The 22,998-nt window shown below is 40.7% G+C and overlaps 2 protein-coding genes across 2 annotated transcripts in view; one reads left to right on the top strand and one right to left on the bottom strand.

Moving 5' to 3' along the window:
• Positions 1-13,368, bottom strand: part of tmem178bb (transmembrane protein 178Bb) — a 72,725-nt gene extending 59,357 nt beyond the window's left edge. Inside the window, exons 1-2 of the mRNA XM_028400710.1 lie at positions 13,291-13,368; positions 12,333-13,023 (exon numbers count right to left, since the gene is read on the bottom strand). Of these exons, the coding sequence (XP_028256511.1) occupies positions 12,333-12,711 (379 nt within the window). The 5' untranslated portion in view covers positions 12,712-13,023; positions 13,291-13,368. The remainder of the gene's footprint in view (positions 1-12,332; positions 13,024-13,290) is intronic.
• A 5,708-nt stretch (positions 13,369-19,076) lies between these two features.
• mrps33 (mitochondrial ribosomal protein S33) lies at positions 19,077-21,558 on the top strand. Its single transcript, XM_028399454.1, has 3 exons — positions 19,077-19,396; positions 20,413-20,629; positions 21,225-21,558. Exons 2-3 carry the CDS (start codon positions 20,415-20,417, stop codon positions 21,328-21,330), a joined length of 321 nt encoding a protein of 106 aa, XP_028255255.1. The 5' UTR covers positions 19,077-19,396; positions 20,413-20,414; the 3' UTR covers positions 21,331-21,558.
• The last annotated feature ends 1,440 nt before the right edge of the window (positions 21,559-22,998 follow it).

A 22,998-nucleotide genomic window follows, 5' to 3' on the forward strand; every position in this document is an offset into this window, starting at 1 on the left:
ACATATTGGCTTATTGTAACAGAAAGCACATGTAAGCATATGTAATATTAAAAACAACTGCAGTCTGTCCAGGTGAGCTACTTCTGGGTTATTTAATCATGAAACTAACCATGTAATATTATTAATAATGGGAAGAATTATAGGGACATAAACCCCTTCCCTTACTTCAGCAAGTCCTGGTCAGCCTGGCATAAGTCTTGACTGTTCATATTTGGAGGAGGTGTTAGAACTCAACACATGAGACTTTATCCGTCAAATCAAATCAGTATCTTCAAAACTCAAAGCCCTTACAGTGTGAAATTCCCTCTTTGTCTTCTACCGACGGAAGGATTGTCGCTGCAAGCATGCAGGGAATTAGCTGTTGTGTCAGTCCACTTTGACAGGCACCCATGATCAACTGCAAATCATCTAGACAGCTCTCGTTTGAGGGGAGGCCAACATGAAAAACTAATGTTGCACTAATAATACTGTATATAAATACTTCAATTCTTATATATGTCATGGCAAAGAAATAAAAAATCAATCAATTAATCAATCATCATAAAATATATATTATAAAATGATTTTAGTTATTATTTTTAGTTTAAACTGATGAACACTTTAAAAGCGTGGCACCTTAGGTCATCACCCTGCAGTCACATGACATCCTCTGCCAGCCTGAATATCATCGCAGCCTCCGTTCATCTTCCACCATCCTGCTTGTTGTAATTATGAACTCAGCGCAAATTAGATAGGTAAAAGCAGATGAAAGAGACTCGACAGCTACTGAGGGCTTGATGATTATGCGAGTAGACGAGCTGTTAAGCAGAATGAGGTGAAGCCTTATGCAGGTTTAAACAGGACCACAGAGAGCAGAGGTATTTCTGTATGAATAAATCCCTGATGTCTCTGTGCATCACTGGCTCCTTGATTATGATAAGAGCAATGATGCACGATAGAGGCTGTATGCTAAGAATATGAAGCTGATATACTGTATCTGTGGTTGGATAGTAGCAACTAGCTAACAAGGAAATGGGCGCATTGTGGGTGTTGAAGTTCTACCACACTTTATTCTGTTTTCTCTGGGCCCTGTAGCACAGATATTTTAAAAACTTTTTCACCTCCCTCCTATATAGACCCCACGTTATCCTTTTAGAGGAGTATTACTGTAACATTGTGGACAAGCTCTTTTAACAGGATTTGTTACACCTATTATTCTCCTATGGCAAACTGAGATTCTCCAAATGAACCTCTCTAACAACCTTTTCATGGTGATGATGGCACATCATTTCCTGCATGCTAATAGAATAACAGGGGGCCTGTTGTTCATTAACGCCTTCAACTCACACTCATCTCCTCAGTTCAGTGAAAGGACACATCCTTCTAAAAATCGCTCAGAATGATGATCTCTGGTAAATCTGTTCAAGACCAACTTCTACGGCAAGATATTTTTCAAACTTGCACATGTTTTGTGGCCCAACTTTGACTGCATTGCATGGAGACCAAGCGGCAACCTCTGGGGTTCAGACTTGAAGTGTCAGAACTTGTAGTTCACGCTGCAACCACTACGTTTCCTAAGGCAAATAGTCAATATGATCAGAAAGCTAAAATAATGTAATTGCAGCAGCAACCATTACCATATTACTGACAGCACTGTGTTTAAGAGCCCCAAACTAAAATGTTAGGCTATATCCCTGAATACAGTTTAAAAGGGAAACTTAAATGCAAGGGCTTTGAAGTTTTGACCATCTCTGATACTGAAAGGCTCGCTGAAAATGCAAAAAAAATGGTACCCATGGCATGAGGCCCACAACAGGTAAGATTGTGTTGTTTGCTGGATCTGTAGTTGTACTCTATACTGAAAAGATGAAAGCAGCAGATCATTTATTAATCAGGTCAGAACCAATAATCGTTTCACACAGCGATTACAGCAAGACATCAGTGATGTTGTCACCGTGGAAATGCAAGTCTCTGTTTCAATGTCTGTCATCACCTAACGTAGGAAGCTTTGTTGTCTAACCTACTGACATTCAGAGAAACACCCGTCCTGATCTCCTCTGGCCTCGTCTCAGCTTATCCGCCAGCTCAATCTGCCTGAATAACATCTGTCAAACAGTCAGAGCATGTTGCCATGACAACTCAAACCAGAGGATGAGCTTGGTAGTTTTTTTGTTTTTTTTTTTGGGGGGGGGGGGGGGGGGCAGATAATGATGATGCTCTCATTCAGTCCCTCTCCTGCATTAGTCAGTGGTAGCAAATTAGCAGTCTGTGGTTAATGTGAGACAATGTTATGAGCAAAGAGGGAGCACAAAGCTAAGATAACTACCGCCTTTCACTTAACACCCAGCCTGGATGCTCTACTTGCACAATAATGGCCCCTTTATAGGACATAATTCTTGTATTGTCCAGCAGGCCTGAGCAGTAAAAAAGGCCTTTTCTTGTGAGGGAGGCAGCTGTGGCCACAGAGCTCCTTTCATCTGCTCTCTCTCCAAACAGGCAGCAGAATAAGGACCTGATTGATGCGCGCTCTTCCTACAGGCCCACAGCACTCTCTTGACTTGATAAGCCATTGATTAAATGGACCAGAGGAAGATGATGAGGCTGGAGAGGCGCCGCAGGAGAAAGAGAGAGAGAGAGAGTTGCCTTCTAGAGGATGGAAATGTCCACCGATGTGAAATCAAACATGATTTTCACTGTAAACACTTACAGATGTGAGGATGTGTCAGCAGCGCTTTAGAGCAAGCTGCCTCCTGTATGAAACACACTATCATTTTGTTTGTATAACCGTGCAGGATTTGTGTTGTTCTTGCAACCTTTTGAGTCAGTTGCACTGCAGTCAATGTCAATGTATTAGGGCGTCTTTACACCAGACACGAGACAGAGTGGGTGTCAGATCAGATAAAGATGAGTAGAAGAGTTTGAAAATACTGTAACTAGATAACATGTGCACTATTGCTTAGGTAATCTTCATATAAAATTCCTCCACATTTTAGCATCAGGTGTGAGACAGCATGGCACAAGATCCTCAATGCTGCTTCCACAGTCCTCCATGAATCCACTTTACAAATGCAAAACTGGCCATTCTTTAGTCCTTAAGAAGAGTCTCCTGCTGATCACCCCCATATGTTTTTGGGAGACACATCACAGTTTGTCTGGTACTCTGGCTGGTGCTTTTATTTTGTTAATTTCAGTTCCTGTTTTGGTATTTTGGTAGTTCCTGACTCTCCTCTCAATTTAGGTGTCTCGCCTTCCCCTCCTAGCTGATAATGTGTGTCACCTGTGTCTCATTGAATCCCCTGCCCTCGTGTATTCAGTGTCTGTGTCTCCATGTGCTCCCTGCCCATCGTCTTGTGTCTTTTGTCCGAGAGTTCCAGCCTTAAATTACTAGTGATTACTTGGGTATTGACTTTGATTTTGTGTTTTTGGATAACTCCCTCTTGGTACTTCTGCTGTGGTGAAAACTAAGTATTCACTTAATCGAAACCAATAAATCTGTATGATATCATTAAAAATAGTGGTCCCAAATATTTTATATAATTATGCATATAAATACAACCTAAAATGAAAAAAATATATTTAACTTTGTCATTTACTTATTTGAAAAAAAAATATATCCAATATTAAAATATTACATTACACCTAGGAGCAGTATTTAATTAGAGTCCATCTGTGTTTTCAATCAATGGAAGGTTACATTGAGTGCCCTGTTTTACTTAAACAACAGTGATATATCAATGTTTGTTCTTCAAAACATGTGTTTGTGCAGGTATGTCATGGGATTCGTGGCGTGATCAAAGGGGGTTTTCAAGACCTCAAAAATATGTTGTTCATGCTGGAAGGACGTTTACCTCCACACATTCTCAAAAAGACACATGTAACGATGGAGGATATTCAAAACCATTATTATGCTACCCAGGAGCTGTCAACTGACAACGATGAGGAACCGAGGGTAAACTTTAAGCAGCCAAAGGCCTCTGCAGTTTGCTAAAGATCATGTGAACAAGCCAGAAGGGCAGATGAGAGTAGCCTATTTGTTTAAAACATGAAGCCTTATGTTCAGAGAGGGTATGATGATGCATTCTAGTATAAACACGGTAGTGGTGGTATCATGGTTTGGAGCTGTTTTTGCTGCATTAGAGTGTGCACAGCTTGGCATTCATTATTGATGGAAGAATAAATACTGAGTGTGGCCTAGTGGCTTGTGGAAGCTCTGTAGCAGGACAGAGAGAGTGGGTGTGTCACTTGAGGCAGACCAGGGGAGAGAGGGTTTGATCTGCTGCAGGTGTTTGCTGATTACTCTCTGCCCTCTTTGTCCGCAGTAGTAGGCTGCTGGAAAGAAGAGAAAGGGAGGACAACAGAGAGAGATAGGAGCAGAAGGGCTCGGCTGGCAGTACAGAGTTTTCCATAGCAGACTTTTTGCTCATGCTGCTGAAACTGCCCGGTGGGTATGCTGTTTGTGTTGGTGATGGGAAATAAAGCCGACCAGTTAAACTCTCACTCCTGAGTCCTGCCTGTTCTGTCCCAAGAAGAGCCCAGTAGCACGGAACTGCTACACTGAGTTATACCAGTGAATGCTAAAAGCAAAATGTCAGGACATCTGTCCATGAGCTAAAATCTCGAGAGGAAGTGGGTCACATAGTAGACAACAACAACCCCAAGAATGGTTAAAGGAGAAGTTAACATTTTGGAATGGCAGAGTCAAAGTTCTGACCTTATTTCAACTGAAAAGTTGTGGAAGCACCTGAAGCAAGAGGTTCATGTGAAGAACCCACCAACATCTTAGAACTAAAGCTGTTCTCTCTCTTGTTTTTACACACCGTAATTGTGACCACAATATTGTCATCACATTAGGAGAGCTTTAAACGTTATAACATGACGTCAAGGTGATGGGACAGAGAGAGTGTGCAGTCTGTATTTTAGTTCCTTAAGGTGTCATGTCATGTTACGTGCCTTCTGCTCTTGCCCACTCATCTCCCGGAAAACTCTACGGCTGCCAATCACATGTACACGACACCTTGTCTCCATGGAGATGTCACGGTCTTCCGACACTGCAGGCAGTGTGGGTTAAACATACTTTATCACTAAAGCTGAGAACATGCTGTGTGCCACCACCCACAGCTCACATGGCATTTCTGTCTGAGTCCAACACACATCAAGCAAATTACATCTATATATATTCTTACAGTGTCCTTTTTGCAATAAAACTATCTGCATGATTTATACTTGTCATACACACTAAATTATTGGTCCTAGGGCAGGAGAAAAACTCCTTGGGTCAATCAAGTCAAAGGGAAGGCAGGAAATGAATATTTTAAAGAAAAAGAACTGCCTGCAGACAAAATGGCTGCAGCTTTAAGTTCCTCATGTCATCATAGAGTAGCTGAACTTCGTTCTGACATTTTCACTTATCAAACTGGTCAATATTTCATATTCTAAAAAAACTGAGTTGAGTACACTGACGTTTTAATGTTAGGTATGTTATGTTGCTTGGATACTGTCTAAATTGTAAATGAAGATGGATAACCCTCCACCCATTTTTGAAGAGCAGTTCTGAAGCTCAGTGTGAATGTTGCTGCAGTTGTCGCCATCTTGGCGACACCTGGCGAGTCCACCTAACTAAAAGGTAACCCAGGACAACAAAGGGTAAGGGAGGAGCGTGAGCAGAGCTGAGATGTAGCTTCCACCTGTCACTAAAAATGGCCACACATTCGAGCACAACACTGGGTTTTGACCAAGCCGCAACCTCCGAGAGTTACAGTTCACAGCAACAGCCACTAGGGGCAGGCTCCAAGAGCGAGTCAATCCCCATAGACTCCAATGTTAAAATGCATCTGTATGCAGACACAGTATCAGAGAAGTGCATCATTTATTATTCATGTTAGATAAATCACACTCTTTTGTTATGTGTGATGTGTATGGTATGTTCATATAAGTAGGCATTATTTGTGTTGTGTGTAAGTGTCCATATGCATTAGCTATAAATGGTGGCTGTCCTGAGGCTGTACATGCTCTGTAGTGAGCTCTGTGTGTGTGTGTGTCCGTGGCTGTTCTGTGGGAGAGAGCATGAGGTCATCAAACACTGATGTTGGCTGCATGGCTGTGGGGAAACAAACCACATCATGCTTCTTCTTCTTCCTCCTCCTTCTCATCTCTCACCATCTACTCTGCCTGTGGTTACAGGAGTCAGGCTGACGATGAGGATGAGTAAGCGGAGCAGAGCTGCTCTCTGGTTCTGGAATGTGAAGTCTAATGTGAAGTCTAAGCAGGTACACAGTGAGTGTTAGCTTCTCTTATCACCTGCATAAACACACACACATGTAGTAGTACATACATATATACCTATTTATATGCATATATATACATACATACACACAAGCACACACACATATACACACATAGGGATAGGGATATTACATCTCGTACTATTGTGTATTTATTTATTTATTTATTTATTTATTCATTTATTTATATGCAACACTGACCAGGAAGTAATCATATAAGTCGATTGATTAATATATATATATATATATATATATATATATATATATATATATATATATATCAGTGGCAACAGAAATAATGTCAAGAACTTGCAGGTACACATTTATGGAAAAAAAATACACCAGACTTATCACACTACTCTGACAGTTTAAAAGATGCAAAATACATATTAAAGCTTGATTTGTGCATGTTATGCTATTCTACTTGTGTTGTGGTGCCTTTGCCTCCCTTTGTGTTTACACCATAAAAACACCATTTGGCAGAGAGCTGGTTTCTCTGAAGCAAAACTTTATCTTGATGCCTGATGAATTATGATAGATGACATAGAAATATAATAACTGACTGACACATAGGAAGAACTACTACACAGCAGTTCGTTAAGAATGAGTGCATTCAAACATATAGCTCTGCCTCGCCCTTGTGCATTCTGAAATCCCTTCTAATACTTAGCTGGATGACATCACTGAACCCTCAGGATTGCGGCTGTGTCATTAGTCTCCAGGTTTAATGGCTGCAGCGGCAGACTGTTTCTTGGGCTGAGCTTCAGACTGCAGGGGCACTAATGAGCACAGAGTGCTGCCACGTGTGTCTGAATAATTTAACTGTTTCCAGGAAGACGAGAGAACCCCTGTGTCTGCTTACTGTGGCCACAACAAACTGCATCTCACACAAATAACCTGATTTCTAGACATCAGCCTAATAATGGATACAGCCTCCATTCTGTAAAGGAGGGACACTGTATTAAGATGACAGCTGTTTTAGATTAACACAAAGCATACTAATGTTAGTTCTATCTATCTATCAAACACAAACCTTCAACAACCTTTTTTTGGCTACCATGGTGACAGTTTACCTTGTGCAGCAGAGATTTGTGACTTCACTCAATTCATGCAAATCCATCCTGCCACTCTACAAACTCTGTGTTTCCTGTCAAAACACAGATGGTGCAGACTAACCAGCACCCTGGGAGGATACTGATTTAAACTGACTATAGTAAGTAGCATGCAGTGGATGGATTTAAAAAATAAACTCTGTATTATGCTAAAAATCTACATCTTCTACAAAAATATACACCTTCTAGAACCACGGACCACCAATTGGCAATCGTGCAGTAGAAAATTAGGGCTTTTGCAGCTACCCAACAATAACACATTGCACTAACCATGTAAAAAATCATATGAAAAGCTGAGACCTTCACAATTGACACGTTTGTTTTGCTATATTTATGTTTGTTATTTATGTTTGTGTGCCATCTTAATTAACACAGAGCCAGAGGCATTTAAACTAATACTTACGCATCTGAGCAGAGGTGTTCCCTTTATTATGATGCCAATATTATTCAAATACACCTTGTGGTTGCTGAGATATACTATTTATTAACTATTTATTTTGGGCATGTCATTTTCAGGCTGGGGCCTTGACAATAAACTGGTGGGTCTTATTTAACACTTCTTTTGTTGTTTCACATGCATGTTTTATCTATTGTCAGGCTGATGCCTCCAAAGACAGTGGATTCCTCTCATGTGTTTTTGTAAAGTTCATTTTTTGAGAACGTATCTCTCTCCACCTGGTCTGATCGTGAACGTGTCACGGATGATCCAGTCTTCATGTTCTCTTTGATGTCGCTGTCACCCACTGACTTAGGTGTGCTAAAATATAGCAGCCTCCCCTGCAACAGCTTGACAGCCTCACAAATATGAAGCCTAAATATGGCAGTCGCCCCCTAGTGGCTGCCCGCTGTATAGGTAATAAGTCTATCAACACTGACAAAGGCTAGAAAGGATAGATAGATAGATAGTACTTCTATTTCTACAGCCTCTGCTTAAGCAGAAAAACCAACATGTTTCCAGCTAGTTAGTGTTCATGTGTACTTAGCAGTTTAGTGTTTCCACTGTGGTGCTTCACCCAATTACGTACAATCTTAAAAAAAATAAATGTTTTTTTAAAGCACCTACACTTCCAATTGTTTCTTTGCAGCCCTTCTGTGTGGTTCTGTGTAACAAAGCCTGTCTGGTTAAGTGACAATGGCCCTCCCTGAAGTACTCAACAGCAGTGTCTACACCATTTGTAGACTGTCCTACATTCAAACTGCAGCCAATACATTGTTCTTTTACCTGATAATAAATGATGAAACTGGAAGATTCATTGCATGCCGATGATGTATGAATTCAAATACCAAATACAACACAGACACAACACATGGAAGCCTCACGCAATGTTGATAGAGCAGCTGCTGTGATGTGTTTGACAGCAGGTAATAACCCATTATCCTATCCTATAGCAAAGCATCGCATAGCATAGGACAAGACAAATGATGAGTCCCTGTGTTTCCTTATTTATCTAACAGCAAGTCAAACTAGCAGTGAAAGCTAACACCCCCCACCCCACCCCACAGTCCACCACTTCCATGTTTGTATTAGATGAGTAGCTTAGCCAGCAGGCTCATTGGCAGGGAACCTGTGAGGCACCTTTAGCCTCCTGTAGTGTCTAATTTAGCCCTCCATGTGATGCTGGGCCCCTGGGGAGCGAGGTAATCCAATCCTAGGCCTCTCCCTGCTCTTTCTGCTCGGATGGAGAATGCGAATGTCTTGATCAGGACCTGAAAGGTCTTTTCCGCTAACACAGTGACAACAGATGGTGCAAGATGAGGAGATCTCACCCCCAGCCCCCCTCTGGATGTAATCCTTCTCTCCCAAAGCATCATTGGTTTTTCCTGAGTCTTCTCAGCCTTTAGTCTCAGACTGACTTTGTAGACTGATGTCTGCCTGCTGCTGTTTTATCAGTTCCCTTCTCTCTCCAGGAAGTTTTCCTTGTGACAGACAGAATGAGAGAGCGAGAGAGAGAGAGCGAGAGAGTGATCTGCTTCTACAGCGAGAGGTCACATATTGTGCCGTCAGAAAGCAAGCTGACATATGCCAACTGTTTTGGATTAATAAACACAAGCTATGGTGAATGGACACCAACAATTAAGTGTTGCTATGACCTACTTAGAGGAGTGGGTGGATGCACAAGACCCCAAACAACTACAGTAATAAACCCTGGATTATCTACTTGTTTTATGTTACACAGTATCTGCAGGATTAGGTCGCCTTGGATTGAGTGTGCCTGTGGTTTGATCTCAGAGACTAATATTGCAATGCCAGCTATAGTAAATGTACAGTGAATGAGTGGTGCTATTTAACTGCTAAGACAGTCCTTATATTGTGAGCAAGGGTCATGAAAATGCTGGGCAAACTCTGACCAAACATCCATCCATCCATCCATCATCTGAAGATGCTTTGTCCTGCAGTGCAGGGTCACAGGAAGCTGGAGCCTATCCCAGCTACAGGTGAGAGGTGGGGTACACCCTGGACAGGTCATCAGTCTCTGACCAAACATTTAGATGACAATTTATAATTATAAGGAAGTAGCAGCAGTTGGAAAATGTGGCATTAAGTGTTAGGGTTGGGTAGTAGCAGCAGTAGAGAAACAGTAGCAGTAAATGTACAATCAGCTGACAACTCACAGGACTTCAAATGGACAGAGACACTTTAAACCCAGCTCCAATCTGAGACAGAAAACTGGTTCATCCTAAGGACAAAACTCCCAGGGAATGACAGAGCAAGCAGCACAGAAGAGACACCACATCAGACTGGATTCAGAGGTTCATCTACACCTTAAAGACACTCCTTTGAGGACAAGAATGTCCACACTCTAGACAGAGAGGACAGATGGTTTGAAAGAGGAGTCAAAGATGTGAAATTGGTAAAACTCTCTAAAGAGGAGGGCTGAGGCATCAGCTCTCACCTGTCTACAGCTCCGTGCACTTATCTCTACCCAGCAGGTTTCACCCCCATTCAAACCCTAAAAATGGGCTGTTAACTAGTCCTGCACATGGGCCTGATGCATCACAACAGCAGCAGAACTGAGGAAACGAAACAAAAAAAACTTGAGTGTTGTTGCTTTATAGTTTGGGCGGCTTCCTGGACAAAAAACGCCCCCCATCTTGACTATGTCCTGTCTAAAGTGACATTTTCAGGTGTGGCCATCACCTGCTGGATGTCACAGTTTAATTCACACACCGAATGGTAACGGCCTACATCGCTGTGCATGTGGATAACACACACACACACAGATAAAAAAAAAAGCTGCGCTGTAATTGACCCATCAACACGTATTTATTGTCAGATGCACCACATGACAGAGCACGCTGTACTTTTCCTCACCGATGGAAGCTGAGAGCTGGAATGATCAGGGCTGTGTATGGAGGCATTCATCTGATCACTGAGCACACTGACTGTGGACTGCCCATTACTGCAGATGGTAGGCCATCAAGGCCATTGAGGCATCCTCAAAGGCAGGCACAGCTGCAGACCCACACACACACAGAGCAAACACACACACACACTCTGTCCTGTTCCAGCTTATACTCAAACCCTCCATCAGAAATCTCCTCCTTCCTGTCTTCACACATTGGAAATCATTGGTGCTGATTTGAAAGGTTTTACATTCACATGAACAACCCGCCACATCTCATAAATGATAATGCATGAATGACTCTAATATCTACATCGTTGTAGCATATTGTATTCAGTGATTTCTGATCTGAGAGCTGAATGTAAGTGCTGGTAAAATGATTAAAGGCGTGTGAAATTAAGCACTATATGATTCTTTTTTAAATTTGTATTATTTTTATTTATTTGATTGTGTCAAATATGAAGCAGCTCAGAGGGGAAGTGAACCTCGGTGACAGTAGATATATCAGTCTGCTGAAATATTGGTCTTCAGCACACACTTTAAGCCAATTGTTAGATGTTCTTTTTTCTTTAGCTTTTACAGTTAGCATCATATACTAAAGAGTGTTGTGGCATTAATGAGCCACCTGGCCGAAAAACCTAATTCAAACTTTAGCCAGTCCATCAACTCTGAAGTCTACATAAAGACATCATCATCATCATCTTCAAGATGATAACCTACCTGCACACCTTCATCTTTAACTGTCTGCTGCTGTACTATTTTTGAAAGCATCCTCATGTGCTTTTGGTGTTTACTTGTGTATTCACACATAGTAGATTCGCCTTTATTTAAAACCGACTGTGGTGTGATTGCACGGTTACTGTAGTTCATTTAAATAATTGAGAAAGCTGCAATGTGAACTGTGGTGCATATCAAACAAGCAGACCAAAACAACTCTCTTAAGTCTACCTTCATACGAACCTTGGTGAGATTGACTGAAATACAAACATGGCATCCAAACAAACCAAAACCAGGATGCAATGTCACAGCATTTACAAAATTATGTGATTTGACAACAAAATTTGTGCTGTATAATATGTATTATCAATAAGGATGTACATATTTCTAGTAGCCTATGCTAAAACAGATTCAGTCAAGGGTGTATTTCAATCAATCAATATAATAATAATATCCTGATCAATATCTAAATGATTCCATGATCTATGTACTGTATGTATACATCATATACAACACTGCAGCCCTGCACATGTCTACATGTCTCTTCCTGCCTCCTGATGAGTGGCTGAGCTGAAATGATTATGTCATTACTAGAGTTCCAGTCAGACCTGAGCACACAGTGAAAAGCAGGCACGCACTGCTGCTCGGCGTCATCATTAACATGCGTCCCTCTTCTGTAAAATAGCATGACAACAAGCGGTCTGCAGCCCACAGGCCGTTTGTTCGTTCATGCCCACTCATACACGCTATAGCTGCGTGCTTTTGGACCAACATTTGCTTCCCCCCTCCAAAAAAGGGCTCGATGCCCTTGTTCGCCCTTTGGTCAAATGAACAATCATTACTGAGTGATTCTAATTAATGTCACAGCGCCTCGGTTGTTTATTTGATTTCATCCTTACCTTTCCGGATAAGATCTTCGATTTCCTGATCGAAGCCCAGCCGATGGCATTTCCTCCACAGCCCCATATTGGTTGAGTTATACTGCCTGCTGCATTCATCCGCGGCGCTCATGGCGAACAGCTGCCGCCGGTTCCGGGCCAACAGCTTCTCCTCCCAACGGGGTAGGCTGCTCCGGCTGGCCCGCAGCGGCAGGCTGTTGTTGGGGATGTAGATGAATCCCGGGTCCTTACGGCGGCTGGAAAAGCTACGGCACCGCTCCTTGTACCTCCTGGCATCAGTCTCGTACCAGTGGTCAGAGCACATCGCCACGGCCAACATGCCCAGGGCGCAGAGAGAAAGAGAGAGCCCAGCGTAGAGCAATAACTTCCCGGCAGCCATGCTCGCTTCTGTCACAGCCGCATCAGCACCTCGACAGACGGACGGCTCCTCTGCGGCTTCCCCGCTAGTTCAGCTCGCATCACCTCTTGAAAGGAGCATCAGGACCATTATGGAGGTTGTCGACAGGTTTAATGCAAAAACAGATGACAGACCTCTGTTGTGCCCAACAGATGACACTGACAAATGTTGATATATTCCTGTATTCCGGTATTTTCCGCTACCCACGTCTTTCCTGCGTGTGCGGCGCTGCAGCAGCTCGGCGGAGACAAGAGAGGACGCTTATCTCAACTCCGATCCACAGCATCCATCTGTCTGAGCGGGGCGACACCAACATGCACAAAACACATCAGCACATCATCCAGATCCTCACACTCAGTCAGTCAGATGGACACATTTTACACACACACAAAACACAATCACAGCATAATCCTCTTGTACAAAAAAGGATGGGAAAAAGGAAATTCTGCATCTAGCCTCATTTACAACAATAATAATGACATAAATAAAAATAATTAGCAATTAAGTGAGTCTAATGAACTCTTAGGCTATATTTAGGGAACATTAACATGACTGTCTCACCTGGCGCTTCCACACGGACCGCAGCAGCCCATCAGCAGGAGGACAGTGTGGAGGGATGAGCCAGCAGAGTCAGCATCCTCAGCACGTCTGAAGGGTATGACGGCAGCTGCTACGGAGCAGGCCTGTCCGTGGACCAATCAACAGTAGGCTGTCTGGAGCAGCTCGCGGGTTACATGATATTTGATCGAACAACTAGCCTACCACTCTGTTACTATACTGGCACAGCAACTATTTATAATAACCCATTGTGTGCCATACTGTCATGTGGTTCAGAATTGTAAATAAATCCTGGACATGCTTAGTCAGTGGCTGTAGCAGCAGCAGGAAAGCAAGAGAAGAAGAATGAAAACATGCCTATGACTCTAAGAACACCGTCCCCACCATCAAACATGGAGGTGGAGACATCATGCTTTGAGGGTGTTTTTATGCCAAGGGGTCAGGACAACTGCACCACATCAAAGGAAGGACGGTGCGGTGCCATGTACCGTCAAATCTTGGGTGAGAACCTCCTTACTTCAGCCAGGGCATTGAAAATGGGTGGTGGGTGGATATTCCAGCATGGCAATAATCCAAAACACATGGCCAAGGCAACAAAGGATTGATCAAGAAGAAGCATATTAAGGTCTTGGAGTGGCCTAGTCAGTCTCCAGACCTGACCATAGAAAATCTGGGGAAGAAGCTGAAGGTTCCAGTTGCCAAACATCATCAACATTACTATGCTGAGGATTTTTTATGAGTCTGTGGTTGCCAGTGCCATTTTGTTTGCTGTTGTGTGCTGGGGCAGCAGACTGAATGACTTCAGTCTTCACTTGCCAGGATTTGACTTCAATGTTTATTAATGTTTAGAATTTATTAGGTTTTATTTTTATTTTACGCTTACTACTTTACTTTATTTATATTTCTAAACTGTCTTTTTTTGAGTATACACAGGAGCAACTGGAATGAAAGCAATTTCCCCCTGGGATCAATAAAGTATTTCTGATTCTGATTCTGATCAGCCAAGAAACATTAATGACTTGGAGAGGATCTGAAAAGAGGAGTGGGACAAAATCCCCCTGAGATGTGTGCAAACCTTGTGGCCAACTACAAGAAACGTCTGACCTCTGTGACTGAAACAAAGGTTTTACCACCAAGTACTAAAGCACGTTTTGAGAAGAGATCAAATACTTATTTCATTCATGAAAATGAGAATTAATTAATTAACGTTTTTAAATGCATTTTCTACATTTGTCTGTTATTGTTCTGTCTCTCACTGTCCTAATAAACCTACCATTGAAATTATAGACTGATAATTTCTTTGTTCATCATAGGTTCAAATAAGTTTTCCCCTTTCTTTGTCAGAGATTACTTATAAAACTTCCAGTCAAGAGGGAAATGGACTAAGAAGAGTGACAAATGTAAAACAGGTTAATCCCTCTTCCAGAACAAAAAGATTCAAATGAGGATGATTCAATTAACCTGATTCTGTGAAGGCTCTTGGGTCACAGCAGGAGAAGCAACACACTGTCACTTTTAGAGTGCACCAATGATAATCAGAGCCGGTGTGCACAAAATAATGACTGTTGAAGCTGCATTCTCACCCTTTGCAAAACGCCTGACTGGAGCTCTTCTGAGCCTCTCTGGAAGCTCGGCAAGTTACTCACCAATGACGTCCAACAAGACATGTGTGAGCTGCTGTGTGACATCAGTGTGCAGGTATACCACCGCGTCCAGGGACCCAGTCGGAGCAATGAGAGAGAGGGCACCAGACAGGAAAACTATGGAAGGGAGAAGAGACAGGAAACATAAACACCACATCTGGCACACACCATGACATCTAGTCCTTTCTTTTGTCACTTCCCATCAAACTGCTGTTTGATGGGAAGTGACAAAGAATTCACATGGTCACACATGCTGACAGATGCACTGGGCACTACAGGTCTTGTGAGCTTGAACTGGGTCAGGTGCCTAAGGTGTCTGACAGATGTGAATGTATAGGTATAAAAGACATTAAAATTAATCTGCAGTGATATTCCAAGATTCAAGAAGTTTATTGTCAAATGCACAGCACTTTACAGTTACACTGAGCAATGAAATTCTTACTTTGCGAGTTCCCTTCACATGACTTTGTACAAAACTAAACTAAGATAAAAACAGTAGACAGTAGATATTTATTGTTACATCTAATTTGCTGGGCTGGATTAACACTTTGTTTATATTGGGTGTAGCTGTTATGGTCTAATGAGCCAATATAGCTGTAATAACTGACAAATCTGGACCCATGCAGGATTCTGGCCTCTGGGGGGTATCTGATTAAGCTTTTTCAGAGGAGCGATACATGGTACATCATGCTAAAGGATGTGATTCGTATAGTGTATGAATCACATCCTTGTATTGTGTGTATTTCCGAAGAGACCTCCTATTGATAAGAAAGGAGCAGAGATTGCATTATACATGAGAGCAGCAGCTCAGAACATATGCATCAGTGTAGCAGCATGGGGAGAAGAAGCAACAGTATTGATGCCAAGCAAGCCCACTTACTTGACCGGTAGAAGCAGTCATACAAACCACCACTCCCTTGACCACATGCACAAAATTGTAAACAAACATCAGAATGCATATCCTGATGAAGTCCATATTGTGTTTAAAGATTGTACGATCAAAATTACTGAACATGTGTATTGTCCCATGCAGAGGAAACAACACATTTGGTCATGTGTATTCTACCATTATGCATGTCTATAAAACTGTGCCCCTCCCACATCTTGGCCTCTTTTAAGGACATAAGGAAGTACATTACTGCAAGAGCTGAAAAGAGGCATTAAAGATGCAAATGGGCCTATAATTTGAGAATCAAGAACCACTAGGATACTAGGCAACAAGTGCAGCTCTACTGTTAACTCCAACCCAGACACTTTACTGGCAGAGAAGCTTATCGTTTTGCATATAGGGGAGAAACAAGGCCATTGCTCTACGTGGCATTGGATCACCTTGAAAATGTATTTAAATGTAATGTATGTATTATACCATACATTCTAATGAGAAACCCGCTCCACCTGGACCTCTCCACTACCATCTCAAAGTGGATCAAGTGGCTACAATAGGCCTTAGGAAATCCACAGCCCAACCCAACAGCAGTGAGGATGCATTGGACGTGGTGTGTGACAGCACACGGAGACGAGGCAGCCTGTGGAGATTTCTGATCACAGCAAGAGGGGCTAACACTACACAGAATGGACATGGTGGCCTCATTAGCCAGCAAGCTAAAGCTATGTGGTGTCAAAATTATTTGGTGGTTTCCACTTCCACCACTTTCTGCCTATACAGCTAATGAGAGTGAAACACCAACACTGTGGGAGAGCTGTCTGTCTTCATAACAGCTGTCTACATAGCACTAGTGTTAATGTGATGGAGTGTATGTCAGTGGTTGATGATAACATCAGCAAAAAGCAAATGGACCATCCACAGACTATTTATTATACATATTCTAACCAAGACTTTCAAAATACAGTAAGATACATAAAACCAGACAAAAACAAAGACCCTTTTATTTTTGATAAAAATAAGAGTGCAACACATACGAAGAAAGAAGCTAAGCCAACTAAACAGACGCATGATGATACATATCACTGATGTAGTGACCATTGACTGCTTTTTATGATGCATTGTGGGATACATTAAGTGCACTGGTTTAATGATTTGTATTACATATTCAGACAGCATTATTCAGACAGGGAGGGGCGGGGGTGATTTGGACTCAGACACAGACTCACCTCAGTCTTGCCGAGGTTTCAGACCATCACTGACTATAAGACCCACCACTTCAGCAGATATGGAAAAGCTGATACTGTTGGAACCTGGAATACATGTTGGAAGTGATAATAAAACATCAGAGTCTGAATTTATTTCCAGTTTCCAGCAAAGCTCTGACATTTTGCTGTGTCGGTAGCCTTCTGTTGCTTCATATCTGGCGCCCTCTTGTGTTAGTAAATGGTAATGAAACAGTACAAATGGACTGCTGCTCTGATGAGTAACCATTATCACCAAAATGCAGTTATTCACATCATCCAACAGATAATGAGTTCCAGCTTTTATAGTTAAAAATGGGCAGCTATGTGGCAGCTGGATCATAGGATTGTTTTCTGGTGAAATGGTTTGGTTTGGTTTGGTGTCTGCTATGAGGAAGTGGGTTATTGTTAGAACAATACAGTCAAACCATTGAAGGACACTGTACAAATAACCCAGCACCAAGTTAAGGCTTTTTTTTTAAATTGACTCAAAGACTCAGATTTCTGAAGACTCAGATCATATTTTAGTTTAGTAATGATAGGAACCCTTCATAAGAGTTCTAAAAATGTCTCATTATACAGTGGATCAGCTAACAACACTTTAATCAAATGAACAAATATATAGAAAATTAGCAATTATATTCAGATATGTAAATGAGTTTGTACAAAAGCAATGTAATGTAAAAGTAAAGAAGCTAATTAAAATAAAAATATTACTACAAGTGCATCCAATTGCAGTTCATAATGGTCATATATACATTCGATTCTCTGTATGTCTTGTTGTAGCTCAATACTTTTCAAAATAATCTGTTATATTAAATTTCAAGTGTTCCTGTTGGGTTTTACCTTGGGTTTTCTATTGGGTGAGTCAATACAATTATTGTTAATTGTTATGTGCTTCTGCTGTGTAAATCATTTTGTAAATTTGGTTCAGATGATAAGATGTCCAACTTTATAGCGGGAAAAAATTAATTATATAAATGAAAGAATCAAAAGTTTTAATTGCTCTATCTGTCAGTAATTTTGCTGATATTTTTTTATATAACCCCTCCCCTTATATTATGGCAACTCATACATTACATTTAACACAGAAAATGTGTCATATATATAAAAATAACACCATAAGTCTCACTATTTGTTTACACCTGTTCCTCACTTCATCTGCTTCAAACAAAACTGCTACACTGCCGGCACAGTTTGTTCTCTTTAGAGTTTTATCGTAATATTTTCATTTTCAAGGGGAAATGGAGAAATAGTTTCAGGTCTTTTAAAAGATGGTTACCATGGCATCGCTGCTCTCATCACAGACCATTTTTTCAGGGTGAAGTGAAAATGGGTCCAGGCTGCACACCTTAAGCACAGCTTCTTTTACAACAGAATTCTATCCTGTTCTTCTTCGGTGGCTCCTCTTTTCACAAAAACCATCAGCTTTCTAAGATGTCAAGTTGTGAAATAAAAAACAGCAGCACCCATGAGAAACATTACAGGTGCCAAAGTACTAAACTTACAAAAATTTATGTTTTAAAAAAAAATACTGAGTACATACATTCCTTTTGAACTTCCAGAAAGTGGTCCCCATTGTCACTGTATTATGTTATTACATAGGAATGCATTATATTACATTCCTGGTGGCAGCCATTCCTGACTGTGGACTTGTGGGTGAAGCACGGCTAGTGGAAAGTGTTCCTCCTGTCAGATTCTTGATTTTCTCCTCTAGATGTATCAAGATTCTTTGTTAGTTTGGAATAATGTGGACATTTAATGCACCTGCTGCACTCAAAACAGAGGCTCATATAAAAATACTAAAAATAAATAAAATAAACATACTATAAAACTGTTCTTACTGTCGTATCGTTTCTACGGTGCCACTTACCTGTACTTGTAGTGAAGATGAGCCCCCTCGCAGCGGAACACAATGTAAATTTTTTCGAACCGACGGAACTTTTAAGAGTGACGGACTTCCGGTCAGCGACTGAACACAACATTGCCTTAGATGGACTAAAATTGTCTACATGCGTTTGCATACACGCAGTTTAATTAGGACCTATGTATACTTTTATCTAACTACGTATATTAAACACATACCGTGAGGGTAAAAAACAACCCTGTCATGACACAGGAAGTAAATACAACCAACCAATCAGATTTATGGAAAATGTGACATGCGCAGCTTATGGTAGTAGTAGTAGCAGTAGTGGTGTGTTATGAAGGTTAACGTTTGCTAAAACGTGATTATAACTTATTGGACTGTAATTATTATTAAGCCACATTCGTGGAGGATTATTAGCGTGGCAGAGGGTTCACCAAACGACAGTTTACCTCGCAGGTTTCAGACTCAGGTAAGGTTATCATGTTATCACTGCAGTTGTTTCTCATGTTCGTCTGGCTTTTTAAGGAGGACGAGGAGGATGGGTCAGACATGACAAAAGACATCAAATCACACAAAACTGTTTTAGGAATAATACATATGAGGCAGTTGAATAAATAGTTTGCTGTGCAGGCAGGATGCTGGTACGATAAATACTATATGCAATATATACACTACAATACACTACAAACAGGTACGAGGTAAGTGCAATGTACAGAGGAATTTAAGATGTGCAAATATACAGTATATATACAGTAAGTGCTGTATATACAATATACAGTATATACAATATACAGCATATCAAGAAGATTATGTAAGTGATTTACCACATGGCTCAGGTCCTTTCCCCAGGAGGAGTTGCAGAGCTGTAGAGCCTTAGGGACAAATGATTTCCTCAGTCTGTGTGTGGAGCAGGCCAGGGTCAACAGTCTGTCTGAGGGAGCTCCTCTGCCTGATGATGGTCTGGTGCAGAGGGTGGTGGACATTGTCCAGGATGGACAATATCTTGCTGCTGCTTGCAGCACCAGCTACTGGTCTGGCCTTCCTCACCAGTTTAGTCCGCCTTCGCGGCGTCCCTCTTCCTGACGCTGCCTCCCCAGCACACCCCCGCATAGAAGATAGCACTAGCACGGGCATCTGTGTTTGGGGACCAGTCCAGTCTGTTCACTGTAATTTGGAATACAGTTTACAGACTGTTAGTAATTTAAGAATGTGTGTTTAGCATAAACATAACATATTGTGCTCATTTTCTAATATAAAAATACATTATTTTATAATTATTTACCCATCAATCGCATATTTAGGATTGATGAAATACATGCATGTATGCAGCAATATGGTTGCCAATATGGTTTTGAACTGCTCCTTGAAGCTTTCACAGTGCCAGTACCGCTTTTTAATGTATTTATTGAGTAATTAGCTTTCTATAATACACTATGAGTACTCCTGCCACATTTAATTAAGTCTTATGTCTCTTCTGCTCACCAGCCATGGCCGGTCTGTCAAACTACGCTTTGCGCATGGCCAGACTGAGCTCGCAGATTTTTGGGCAAGTCGTGCATCCGACTGATTCCAAATCCATGAAGGTGGTCCAGCTATTCAAGGAGCCCCCTATGGCCAAGAGGAAGGAGGTGTATGAATGGTACCCACAGCACAAGATTTACTACACCCTGACCCAGAAGCTTAGGTTTATGGGATTGTTCAGGTACAGAAACAACTCTATGATGATGTTTTGTTTTTTGTTCGACAGTCACTCACTCACATTGAGACTCCTCCAATAAAAACAAAATTGTAGAACTTATCTTACATAAGATAAAAAAATGGGAGTTCCACATTTGTGCAGCCTCTACAAATTATTCTTTTTTTTACTTCTAGACCTGCAAATACTCACAATATACTTGTTACATGACATGTTACTGAATCATGGCCTTATAGTGCTGATGAGTGTGATACATGCTAAAGTGGTTTGATGCTAACACAGGTTAGGTTAGATTTTATGACTGTACTGTACTGTACTGTAATCAATCAATGTAATCACACTTAATGTACTCAAACCTTTGGCAGGTCTTTTTACAGGTTTCTTCCAGCAGCTGATAAAAGCATACATTCCAAACTTGCTGGCAAGTTTTTAAGGGTTAGAGCTGTAAAATATAATTGCAATGAGAGTACTGCCAACAACCAAAATAATTTATAAGAAGATAAACACAGAGTAATCGCAAATTTGATTGTCAAATGTAGGATTGCCATCTTTAATCTGCTGTTAGGATTATTGTAATTATTAATTTTTTTGTCTTTTCCAGAGATGAACATGAAGACTTCAAGGAGGAGATGCGTCGCCTCAGGAAACTACGAGGGAAAGGGACGCCAAAGAAAGGAGAGGGGAAGAGGGCGACCAAGAAAAAATGAAGTGCCGCTTTCCTCCTCCTCTAACCTCATACACATGATTGTTGTTGTTTTGTTTGTTTGTTGAGTCACAGCCATAAAATTACAATCAATAAGACCACATGCTTTTTTGTCATAGCTAATGTCAACTGGGATTCATGATTTAAACATAGCTGTGGATTAAATGGCAGGAAAAAAGTATGTATAGAAATCTTTCATGTTTTTGAAATAAAAACTAAATTCTTATTCATATTCAATGGCCTTTTTATGCACAGTATACGGTATGTTTCGAACTTCGTGTCTCATCTGTGGAAACCTGTGGCTCCCTACTTTTATGATACTCTGATACCCTGATGACAGACTAGTAGTGGTCCACATCCAGACCACCAGAGGCCTCCAAAAATCACACACGTCAGTCAGATCTTCTAATTCAGTCACTACAAAAAAAATAATACACCTGCAAGGATAGAGCTATGAATTTCCCCCAGTTAAGTTCTGAATAGCAGAAAGTGTTGAAGAGAAAGCGAGTGAAGTGAGTCGAGTGAAATGACTAGTTTCACTCAGGAATGCATGCCTCTTAAGATGTCATACAGCTTGATTTTTGGAAAAACTACAACACTACAGTCCTTTACAGTCCTTCAATTGCTTTGCTGGTGATGAAGGGTTAGGGGTTACATTTAAACATGTTCACCCCTCAGATGTTTCACTCTTATGTTGCTTTTATACATGAAATTATGGTCAACAACATTTTTGGTATGAAATCAGGAGATCATTTGTGTACAGCTCTTTTCAAGTTCAGCCATACATTCTCCATTTGGATTAAGATTAATCTGGGCTTTAAATCTTCTCACAAGTTGTACTGTATATTTGGTAACTAAAATAAATATTTTTACCAGGAGTGTCTCATTACCGCCCTCTAGGTGAACTGCAGGAAAATTCAGAGTGTAACAGATTTGAGTCCTAAAGCCTAGAAAAGCAGGTGCATTTTAGCATTTGTGGTTCTTTTTTTCTCTCTTTAAAAAAAAATGTAAGTCAACAGGTTATTAGGTGTTTAACACGTTCACAAAATTTTGCATTTTATTCTTTGATGCAAAATACAGTAGACAGAATGTATGTATATACATATATATGTATATATATATATATATATATATATATATATATATATATATATATACATATATATATATATATATATATATATTTAACTAATGTAACATTTAGCAAACAATATATTTTGATTGACATTTATTTACATTATTTTAATCTTTTTAACTGTCTTTTTAAGACACTTTTAAACTGTCTATCATTTTAACCATAGCTCCCAGTACATATATTTACAAATGTAAACACATATAGATTTTAATCAAATAATAATTCGAATAATTTTAACAATCTGAGGAAAAATTCTATTTAACTCATTTGGCCATGGTATGAATAATATACATAATTTGGGGCTTTAGTGAGGGGCGTGGTCTTCCCTCTTTACGACTGTTTTGGGTCTTGTTTTTTGGTGAGCTCTTGAACACCATACAGAGCCAAACGTGACGTTTCAAGCTAGTCACAATTTACGGCTATTTGTGAGTCGCAAAACCCTTTTTACAAAGTCCAAAAAACGGCTTCGCTTCTTTGGGAGTTTGACCGTAACAGTAATTTAGTGGCAGGTGATGAGTAGTAAATGTGAGCCACCAT

This window comes from Parambassis ranga, chromosome 2 (genome assembly GCF_900634625.1).
Source record: "Parambassis ranga chromosome 2, fParRan2.1, whole genome shotgun sequence".
Lineage (NCBI taxonomy): Eukaryota > Metazoa > Chordata > Actinopteri > Ambassidae > Parambassis > Parambassis ranga.